Consider the following 12,337-nt stretch of genomic DNA (forward strand, 5'->3'; position numbering starts at 1 on the left):
CTTTAGTCCCCAATTTCCTGTGTAAGAATTTCTAATTCACAACTTTCCTTTGTTACCTGTATATGATTCATTGAGGTTGTCAGTCATTACTAAATTCATTTGGGTCACACTTTTATGCCACAGGTGAGGTGGATAATTCTGTATTTTTACCTGTAGTCTTTTACCCAAATTCTCTCTCTCTCTTCTCCTCCAACCACTTTCTTCTATCTGCAGTATATCGAAGTTGTGGTGTTCATTAATATTTCTGAATTTTCCTTGCTCACACTCAAGTTTCACTTGAGAGTGTTTCTAAGCCCTTTCTGAGTTTTGCTCAGCCTTTTCCATCTGCCTGTGAGTGACTAGTCACCAAAATCTACACTTGTTCAACTTATAGTTCATGAGAGATAATTTGATGATGGGGACCATGGCTTCACTAAAACCAACTAACTATTTGATCACACACAGACATTTCCATCTTCTCCTCTGAACCTTGCATTCACAGAAGAATTACTCACTGAAATCTTGACGAAAATAGTTCATATTGCCCCTCCTCCAGCCCAGGATTTATAATGGTGGCTTGCCTCTCTGGCATCAATCAATGTGCCACTATCTTTATCTAAGATGGATCTGTATCTGTTCACTGATGCTTCATCTCATCATATGAATGTACTCTAACTTCTGGTAGTCTGTTGGGCTTATTCATTGTTCTTACCCTTCCTCAGGGATTGTTTTGAAAAAAAATACAAGATAAATCTACCATTTTTTTCTTCTAGAATAACTGTAGATTGTTACATAAAATAAGTTATTTATCCTAAATAATCCCAGACTTGTAACAATTTAAATTTTGTCTTCATTTAGTTTTGTTGTTTTAATATTTTTTGAACTATGTAAGTATGCACATATAAACACCTGGTAGACAAATGACTAAAATTGGAGTAAAATAAACAAACACTAAATTATGTAGCACATGCATTTTACATGCATAGATTCCTGAGAAATTATTTCACTCATATTTTCTTTTCTATTCTAATAATATTCTGAGTTTCACATTGTACTCACTTTTGTAACAATAAATGAGAAATATAAAAGCAAGACTTTTAGTACTTACGTGTGGATATTGTACTTTATTGTAGTAAGTTTGGATAAAAGTTAACACTTGTTAATACTTTGCTGAATTAAATTAGGAACACAAAATAATAACATGCAAACATTATATAATATCGTGTAATTAATATTATTTAAGTGGCTCTCTAAGTATAAACTATAAGTATATAGAAATACATAAAGAGCTCACAACATGTGAACAAACTGGCAAGTGGTTACTTAGAGGAAAGGTGATTGTTATTAGTGGTCAGATAAGAGCCAGATGCTCAAAAAGTGCCAGGAAAGAGTCAGTTGCAAGTCAAATTACTGTTGAGGATGGTAAACCTTTCCCTGGATCAACAGTGTTGGCCTTGGTATGCCGCATGCAGGTGATTTCTGTGTCATCTGCTGAACCAGAACATGGATTTTCCCAGATGGCAGTTATTAAGGATGATTGGTGGTCCAAACTAATAAATGATTCTCTTAATGACTTGATGACAATAAAATTAGCTAAAAATAAGACCTGTGATCTTGCAAGCATAGAATTACTGTGCAAGTCTGTAGAATCCTGGTGGAAGGACAGTAAAAAAAAACAAAAACAACAGACAATTTGTGAGTCCACATGGAACTCACACACGTAAAGACAACAGAGATACTGAGTCTATATCAGCTTATGTCTCAGTGCTGGATGACTAAATCTACCAGTTTGATTGATGTGTCATTTTTAATGGATACAAGGCTTGTTGCCACTTGCTTTGAAATAATGTTTCAGTGCTATGAATAAAATGATTCTGTTTTATATAATAATTGTCTCTACTTGATTTCTTGTTTTAGGTAATGTCCGGTGAAAATTTTGAGGTGTCCTGCTGAAAATTTAGAATATTTCTACCCTTGGAGAATTAACTTAAAACGTTAGTATTTCTAGAAGGATATTAAATATCTTTATCAGCAAAATGTCAATCTGTAAACAGTGTGAACCAACCAAGTAAAGACATCTTGGTAGCTTAAGCGAGGTATAACAATATCAATTTAGGTGGGATATTGAATGAAGATTTAAAGGGATGCTGAGTACTTATCTGAGACAATACCTGATTTTGTCAGCAGAATGTTTTGTGGTATCTACTTTATGACTCCTTGATATCCTGAACTTTGAGTGAAGTATTTTAAATGGCAAAGTGTGGCTGCCAGACTTCATCCAAGAAAAACATAACACACCAGTTTCTTGAGTAAGATTGAAAGTGTAATTGTGATTCCTTCCTGAGATGAATAATCTATTATTTGTTGCAGTTCTGACTGGATTTCTTTCTTGAACAAATTTGCATGAACAGTATCTGGCATTCTGCTGTATAAGGGAAACATCCAGATCAAGAATTTGAGGTTGAAATTTTCTGCACATACAGGGAAGCAAAGAGCTTTTGGCCCTATAGGTGAATATTGTCTTAACTAAGCTGAAAATGTTTACCAAATCAGACAAGGGATGAAGATAAATATTTATATGATGAATAATGATCATCCAAAGGCATGGATCTTTAAAGTAAAAAATATTTCTTATTTCCAAGAGATTCTGTGGATAAGAAATAAAATTTTATTTGGATTTAGAAATACTATGTAATTTACTACTATACTTGAACTAGAGTAACATTACCTTCTTCAGAACATCATAACTCCATGATGTGAAGAAGGTGATGTTAACTAGTTGTGTTTACCCTAGTTTACAACTGCTAAATTATGGATGGCTACCATACATAACTCTCAAGAGCAGCTTTACACAAAATTGGGAACAAAAACATTTCCTCATGAACCTCCAGTAGACTAACAATGAAGTCTCATCAGAGGATGAAGTATAGAAGTACTACTTACTAAATAAGCATGACATGTACAGACGTCACAAACGTTCATATGTGAGAAAGAAAAGCAAGTATCATCTGTGGATCAAGCATTGTGAAAAGGAACATCAAAAGTAAACTTCATGAACAGTGTCAAAGATCTCTGCTACATATTCTATTCCTGAAACTAAATTTGTAAATACTAAAAAAAACAAAATGCAGAGACTCAGCTGTTGTTATGAGTAACACATCTGTGTGTTTTATAATAGTTACACAAACTGTAAATTTGCATTTGTTTATATTTCAAGAATAAATGCAAGGATCCTAACATACTTTCAATCTACTGCCCACTTCCTTTGAGAAGCTGTCTCTGAAAAATCTTAGGATGGCTAACACTAGTCTTGTTTGTTTCCTTGAATCAAACCACCTCTAACCCACCCAATGTGGATTTTGATGACAGAGCTTCACTGTGGACCACCTGATTTGACTTGAAACTTCAATCAAGGAAGCCTTTTTCAAGACACATCTTGTTTCTGTTGTTCTTTTACCTTAAGAAAGCTTGTGATACCACGTGGAGATATAGCACTTTGTGAGACTTCCACTCATATAGGTTTTGTGGCTATTTGAAACACATTACGTTTCCAATACCTAATCACCCATTGATAAAAAAATGGAAATATAACTTTTTTTCCAAAACTCAGTCTAATTACCTACTGATAAATAAAATAGAAATAGTAGAAATATAATACTTTATTTAATAGCTAATCACTTGTGATTTATTAATCAACTATAACAAATGTCACATTTGTGTCGTATTATATTAATCTACTGATATCAATCGTGTATATTTAAATTTTAATATTCACAAGAATGCAAAATCAGCAATACACACAATTTCATTTTCAACGACAGTTCGTTTGTTTGTAGTTAAGCACAAAGTGTTAAAGGGCTGTCAATGTCCTTCCCACCATGAGTATTCGAATCTGCTTTCTAGCATTGTAAATCAGCAGATATAACGCCTTACCCCAAGAAAATTTTAGCGAAAGCAAATGAATAAGTTAAAGAAAAATCTTTATTCTCGATCACGTGTATTTTTTTATAGCAAAGACCCTTCAGGTTATCTGCTGTGTCCTCTGAAGGGAGTTAGTCTTCTACAATTTCAACTAATAACACAATTTATCTCCATCTTATATCGTTTGGGCAGTTAACCAAAACTGGAAAGAATAATGACTGTAATCAGTGAAAGCTTGCAGAGCTCAATGTTTTACTGTCTGAAAGTTTCTTCCATGAAATTATTTTATAAGATGAATTTAATAACTTGTTTGCATTAAATTATAATTATATAATGTAGACAGTACTATAGAAAAGTGTTGAGAAAAAGTCTGTCAAAAATTAGATTTCAGGCTACTTTTAAAAAATAATGGTTTGGTTTGAATTTTGCACAAAGCTACACGAGGGCTATCTGTGCAAGCCGTCCCTAATTTAGCAGTGTAAGACTAGAGGGAAGGCAGCTAGTCTTCAACACCCATCGTCAACTGTTGGGCTACTCTTTTACTAACGAATAGTGAGATTGATCCTCACATTATAACGTCCCTACCGCTGAAAAGGCAAGCATGTTTGGCATAACGAGGATACGAACCCGCGACTCTCAGATAACGAGTCGTGTGTCTTAATCACCTGGCCAATAATAATGGAAGGTAAATCACAGGTGAAACATTAAAAGTTTATTCACCTGCATATTTAGTATAACAGAAACTCAGTGGAAGTGCTTGAGTTTAGCACAGTTAATATTTTCTGTCTACCATTTGCACTAATAATTGCAGACAGTCTGTAAAGCATTTCTGCAACAAGTTTAATCAAACTGTCCTTTGGGACTTTACTCCAAATCCCTCTCATACACTCCATAAATTTTCTTCAGAATTAACTTTTGATTTGTCAAGTTTTTTGATCTATAAAATTCCAGATTTGTTCAACTGGGCTGAGATCAGAGCTCTTTGGGGACCCTCACTCCAACAGTTTCTTTCTTAGCTAAGTAATTTTTGCTTAGGTTGGATGAGTGTTTGAAATCATTAACTTCTTGACAGTACAATCCAGTAATATGCAAACCACTGGGTATACTTTGACAGATCAGTATCTGATGGTAGTTGCACTGGTCCATTGTTTCAGCTATTTTACAAATATCTTTTGTCACCTCAGCACAAAAACACCACCAAACCATCACACTGGTTCCCCCCCATACATCATGGTAGATGCTCTATATTGAGGTAAATATATTTCACTTTTTTTTTCTTCTGCTGGATGTATAACCTATGTTATGAACCAAATATTGCAGACTTTAACTCAACTGTCCATAACACCCATTTCAAATCATCAACAGTACAGTTTACGTAATTTTTAGCAAATTTCAGTATCTTGACAATACTTGAAAACGAGGTAAAGGTTTTCTTAACTGCTACATAACCAAATACTCCATTCTCATCGAGTCTCCTTGATACTGTAGATCTGGTCACTTTTCTGTTATTTGGTACATGGTCGTTTATCTCATAGTTTGAGATCAACAAAAGTCTTCCTTCTGCTTCAAAGACTGCATAAACAAAGATATTAAAAAAAACATCGGTATCATTTAATTTAGGTGTTCTACTTTTCCTTTCCTATTTTCAAATGTACACATCTCAGTCTCTTGATCTATGGTGTACTTGACAGTGTTTGGGAAGCATTTCAAGTCAGCAACAATTTGTCAGAGTCCAACAAACATCTCGTAAAGCTTTTACATAATCTCTCTGCTCTACTAACTATGTTCTGTGCTTTTTTGGAAAGTGTAATATTGTTGTGTATGCTGGTGGGTGTGGCAAGAGGTGTCTGATTTTCTATCTGATAGCTCTGTAACTAAACAAGATACAAAGCTATAAATATTTTATTTCAGTGATGATGGTAATATAGTGAGTAATATATGTTAAATTTTGTACTTATAGTTGTGAATAAATTTGAAAAGGGGACAGTCTATAATAAAAAACTGTCATATTTGTCACAGTAGGAGAAATTTGGGATTTTAAAAAATATTGCTTTATAAAAATAAGAAAATAAACCTTATACTATTGTAAAATATAGATTTTTTAGCTACAATTTTATGCTATACTAATTAGTAGAATGTAAAAAATAATTTAATTAAATCCTGAATGCAAATCACTAAAATCCTCATGACACGTGCAGTAAAGGATGTATGTGGACACAGCTAAATTGTGTATCATTCTCTACATGAGCAAGAACCTAATGAGGTATTCACTTGAACTTAAAGAGTTAATAAAAACTGCAATCATATCAATTGTCATGAAATTATAAATGTGTTAAAATTAGATATTTTGATTATTTCAATACTTAAAAAATTGAATTATAAATATATATATATGTTTGTTTGTTATTAAGTACAGAGCTAGATAATGGTATATTTTGTGTGTTGAGTTTTAGCTTCATTATTTATTTTTGACTTCAAGATTTTAAGCTTTGGCAATTTGAGAGAGGGAGCTCACAAATCAAGGATCTCAAATTTGATTCCAATTAACATCAAAATTGCTCACTATTTGTTTGATATGACAAAACTACAAAGGCTATCTCTGTTGCTGCCACTCATTTTGAGTTACTGACTGGAGGAAAGACAAACAGCTAGCAACACGCACTGCCAACTTTTCTGGTTTTACTTGTACATACCATGATTTAAGAACACTGTATTAATCAGTTAATGAAGCAAGTCCAGTCTGATTAAAGTATTCATATTTTCACTTCAGGTTCATGCTTTATATAGCTTACAACATATCTGTATTCCTTCAGCACATATGAATATCTCAACAACAGGATTTCAATGTGAATCTCATAACTCAGTGAGCAGACAATATGACAACACATTATTGATCATAATTACAGAAGTGACTGGCTATAATGAGCAATTTGCAATTCTTATGGTGTGAAGCATAATTATAATTAATTATACTTGTCATACAACAGCAGTATTATACCTATTGTACTTTTTAATACTAAAATTCCTTATCTAGACCCTCTAGTGATTTTCAGGAATTAGAAAAGTGTATATCAAAAATATTTCAACAACAACAAAAAACTTAAGTTTAAGAATATTCATTTCTGTAACATCTATGGTAAAAACAAAGTAATAAATATTCAATATATAAATATGTAACACACTGTCAACAAATGATGTTTCATGCAATGAGTTGATGAAAACACAAATATTTATTTATAAAAACAATACATAACCTGCATAATTTCTTCTTAAAGAATTTACAAGAATATTACTTTACATGAATAAGACAGAGCAATTTCAATAAAAACTTGAAAGAACTAATTCTTTTTTTTGATACAATAATTCATGATGAACAACGAAGACAACATTTTTTATTGCCATGTTCTTGACATTCACAGCTTTCAGTAACGCATTTGTCGTAAGGCCTAGAACAAGAAGAATAAAAATAATGTCACTGTCATGTGTTAAAGATTAAGGTTCAAAGTTCACCCTGAAATAATTATGGGTAGAAAAGAAGGAAAGTAAGTAGCAATTAAGTACATTCATGAGAAAACATTATCCAACAGTAATGTATTATCTAATGCAGGGGTTCACAACCTATTGGCACTCGCGACATGAAAATGTAATTGATGAAATAAAATTAATGTTGTCCCAAGCTACTTCTAACAATGCTACTGACTCCCTGCCAAGGCTTCGCAATCCCCTGGGGTGGCGACCCACCGTTGGGAACCCCTGATCTAATGGTTGAGATAACCTTGTTAAAGAATGCCTGAGATCTTAACATTCAACACATCGAGAGTTAGGGCATAATTAACATACTAGAAGAGTAAAATGAAACCAAAATATATTTAATAAACAAGTGTAATTTATAATGAAATTGATAACACATGCATATAGTTGTTATAAATTATCACATACCTAGACTTTACACATGTAAAAATACAGATACAATAAGTTACTCAAAGAAATGCAGCTATGTTTAATCAAGTGATATAACTGAACAATGGAATGTAAGCATTCACATGGATACAATTTACTTATATGCATTAATATTTCTACATATATCATATATAATAAGGCTTAGAAACAGCAAAGTTGTAAAAGTATAAAATAGAGACACTATTAAACTTGTGGTAAGAAATCTCAATCATGAAGTTATCCTTGGTCTATAGACAGCATTAACCGATTCATGCACGTCTGTCAAAAATCATCTAAGAGGAACAGTCCAGTCCTTATTTAGCAGTAATTCTTGAGATTACCAATAACTTTCATTGAGTTCATATGCATATCAGAATCCAAAACTTCTAAATTACTAAACTATATAAATGCTAGAGTAAAATTATAGTGAGTCAAACACTGCCAGTCATCACAGCCATGTATTCTTCCTGCCTACCAAATCTCTGCTTCCCAGTAAGCATTTTCTTTCACTTGGTTTTATTTTCTTACAATGATTTTGTTAATCTTTTATTAAAAAATGTTTCAAGTAATGAGAACCAGCAGATGCTTAAAAGTATAAGGTTACTAAAACAAAGTAGATAAGGAAGGGTCTGAATACATATTTCATTTATTATTTAAACCTTCACCTCTGTCTCATTTCCTTATTACTGTATAAATCTTCTGGAGTTGGTGATCCATACACTTATCACAGACTGCATATCCAGTGATTTAAGTACTACTTGTAACATGGTAATTGCCTCACAATAATGTCTGTTACGATCCTACTAATAACACTGCACAACAAAGTTTTTGCTTCTTGAACACTGTTGGGTGTTCCTTATAGGTTTTTTGGCTGTTGATCAAAAAAATCACATCCAAATTTGCCCATCATGTACCGTTTCATCGAAATCTTCAGTTTTGCTACAATGGAAAAATGATATCTGGGCAACTGGAATCCATCAATGCTTGCTGACTACTGTTGGGCACTGCAACGTGATGCACCGGACATTGAATACAAATGAAAATCAGGAGTAAAACACTTCTAATTATGTTGAACTTAATAGCGTATTAGAAACATAAATGCAATTAAATACGTTATTGCCAGTAAACAGTTAACTGACTATTTCTCAGAGTTCCAATGTGATGAAGCAAAACCAAAACTATATCTATGCATACCCACCAGGTACCTGCCACAATCAGCAACAACTTTTTTTGGAAAGCAAAACTTTTCAAAAAAATAGTTGTGCAGTGTAATTAATGTAACTTTAATAAATTAACAGAGAATTTATCTTGTTGGTATTGTTTAGCTATAAACAAAATCCAATATGGAATCATATACTAGTGATAAAACTGCTCAATGTGTTATAAAAAAGAAGATAAGAAATTAGAAAATTTGAATTTTCAACTTAAAGATGCACCTTATGTACATGAGGGCTAAACAGCTAAGTCAAACACTTCCTATAACTCAAGTTCTGCTGCTCACAATTTCAAGTTATCCACCCTCACAACCTGAAATACTAATTATTAGGCCATACAAAAGAGGTAATACTTATGCAGATATTTAAAAAACGAAATTTTCAAGTGTACATACATTAAGAATTAGATGACAGAAATGATCAATCATTAGTAAAAGAGTCAAAAACAGTTACTCAGAACTTTTGAACATACTGAAGGATATAATAGTAAAATAGAATGGACAATTTTTTGACAAAAAATGTTTGATAACTTCATAAGATTTCTTTATAATGTACCTGATAGTAACCAGTATGGTATCCACTCATATACCATGACACCAGCATTGAAGCTAGAGCTTCCGTCATCTGTGACACCTTCATCATCCAGAGGAAAAGGTGGTAGTGGTGGAATATCTGGAATCTTAATTAAGTAAAATAGTAAGTTAGAAGCAAAAGTACCCATTACAAGTGATAGAAAACATTTAAGATAATCTTTTTTTTAATTATTTTATGGACTTCAAAAAGGTTAGTTGTGTTGCACTCTTGATTTTATTCACTTAGAGTAAAGCTTTGAGCTATTTATGTTACGCAGCATGAAAAGTAACTGCACAGCACTTAAGTCAGGCTAAGAGCTGCTCAATAATAACATATAATAAATCAACATTTTTATTATTTATGTCACAATTTAAAAATGTGAATGACAGTATTATTAATTCTTAATAATTTAGTTTAGAATATCCTGCAAAAAAAGAACACCTGGTGTCAACATCATTCCTGCTTGTTCTCACATCACGTCTGAAGTGAATGTTGGTTTTGCCTGCATGCAGCTTTCGAATGGGAGACAGATGAACACTGAGGCAGACAATATGGTTCACAATATGTTCATCAAAGTTAATTTTAAACAGTAGCTTTTGTTTAGCTCATTTAACCATTCCTAGACAAAAGCAATGTCACTGATACCTTTTGGTTTTTTACTTCTCAAAGTAGAAACTATTTAATCAAAGTGCACGATATTTAGTACAAACACACTAAATAGTGGTATCTAGTATTGGCTTAAAATTTTCCTATAATTTGATGAGCATATGTATATGTATGAAACACAGACATCACATGAACACTGTTAAAGGCTCAATAAAGATACTTTACTATTGTTTTGATTTTTTGTTTAAAATTAAATTTTTACTAATTGAATGATATACTACAGTGTTATTGAGTTGCAATATTTATAAGTCTATCGTTCAGTGTACGATACGCAGTTAAACATATTCTGACGACTCAGATCTTTACTGGATATTAGTTTCTTGTTAATCCTGTTCAAACAAAATAAATAAATTAACACATTACTGCCTTTATTTGTGATAGGGAAAGATGTTTTCAATTTGCAGAAGACTTAAAATTACTATTTGTTAGGAAAACAAATATAATATCAACCTTGTTGTGGTATTTAGTCAATAATGATAATAAATTTGTTAAGTAGGGGATATCTGTAAAACTTAACAAATTCCTTTCTAGACAAAAGCACATTTTTAAGAATATGCAAACAAGGGTATTTGGAAGAGTTTTATCATACAAAATTAAGGGTAATTCAAAACTGTTTAACAAAATCAAAACAATGTGAATAAAACAGGAAGTTTCATATTTTAAAAAAAGAGCATTGCTGAAAAATATTATAAAGACAGCACATAGCCAATTTTAATTTTTTTTAATTTGGTTGCATAGATTGTAGGGAGCATGCACATATTAATTAATCAAACCTAGTTGATTAATGAGCCTATTAACTGATCAATTAGCAAATGCCATTTATCACACACACTAGTCATGTTATCAGGATTTTAATAGCAAAAGAGGGAAGAATTCTTTAAAATAAGCATTTGTGAAAATTTTGAACACAAACTGGGTGGCATTCAATTGACTTTTGAAATAATCAAAACAAGTCAAATATATTTACAAAATATTCTTTTCACTATAGGAAATCACAATTTTATTTAAAACTTTAAACTATTTTTTTCTTGGATACAACTGTGGCAATCACCAAACAAAGTTAAGTAAAAGAAATATTTTAAAATTGTTAATAACTGATGTCTTAAAAGGAGTTTTACAGTTTAACTCAGATAACAAGAAAAATTTGTACTGTTAAGGAGTGTTTATAAAGCCTGATACAACTGTGGTAACCCATAGGGTAATATAAATATAAATGAATTATTTGCTGGTACTTTTGTGATAAGAGTAGAGAAAAATAATTTGTCTTATCAACTGCATTCTAAAGTAATTGAATCAGCCTGTGTGGACTTTGATGAAAGGAAACAATTATTTAAAGCTCTGTATACAACTCTGATAACCAACAGTGTAACAAACATTTGTATGTAAAAGTGACTTATTTTAAAATATTTTTAAAAGCAAGTGGATGTGTGCTATTTGTTTACTGTTGAAATTTATTGCCAACAAGTTCCAAACACCTACTGCAAAAAAATCCAGTCCATACATACTTAAAACCTGATATATATCTTTTTCATTAAATGAGCAATGAATGGAAGAAAGGTAGCCACAAGTTCATATAAGTGATGTTTGGAAAAATGACTACTCAAATAAAAGAAAATATTACAATGGTACTGTTCACTGATTGTTGGAAATTGTGTGCATTATATTGTAAATTCATTAATATATTATTAAGAAAATATTTACAAATTCTGACAAATGTGTGTAAAAAAATGATGTTCACCACAGTGATGCCATATGTAAATTTCTCTGTTATTTGTATGAAAACATTTGCAAATTGTGGGATAACCTTGCAAGCTAGTAAACCAAATAACATATTAGCATAAACATATGTACTCTTTGTTTTTTGAGAAATTATTTAAGAACTGAGAGGTGAGTTTACAAATGACAAATGAGTGAGTCAGTTCAACATATATGAACTTACAAAAGATGTAGATGGTCCATGGAGTTGTTCAGCATACTGCCAAGCTGGACTGGAACCCTGTACATACAATTGAACAAAACGGTTCAAGCTTATATAAGTAATAAAC

General features: G+C 31.9%; 1 protein-coding gene across 1 annotated transcript in view; it reads right to left on the reverse strand.

Annotated features, from left to right (window-relative positions):
- Positions 1 to 9,129: 9,129 nt before the first annotated feature.
- LOC143222586 (nonsense-mediated mRNA decay factor SMG5-like) overlaps positions 9,130 to 12,337 on the reverse strand; it is a 30,662-nt gene continuing 27,454 nt past the window's right edge. The window contains exons 6-7 of the mRNA XM_076449286.1: positions 12,232 to 12,288; positions 9,130 to 9,732 (exon numbers count right to left, since the gene is read on the reverse strand). Coding sequence (XP_076305401.1) covers positions 9,585 to 9,732; positions 12,232 to 12,288 — 205 coding nt within the window. The 3' untranslated portion in view covers positions 9,130 to 9,584. The remainder of the gene's footprint in view (positions 9,733 to 12,231; positions 12,289 to 12,337) is intronic.

Source organism: Tachypleus tridentatus, chromosome 8 (genome assembly GCF_004210375.1).
Source record: "Tachypleus tridentatus isolate NWPU-2018 chromosome 8, ASM421037v1, whole genome shotgun sequence".
Lineage (NCBI taxonomy): Eukaryota > Metazoa > Arthropoda > Merostomata > Xiphosura > Limulidae > Tachypleus > Tachypleus tridentatus.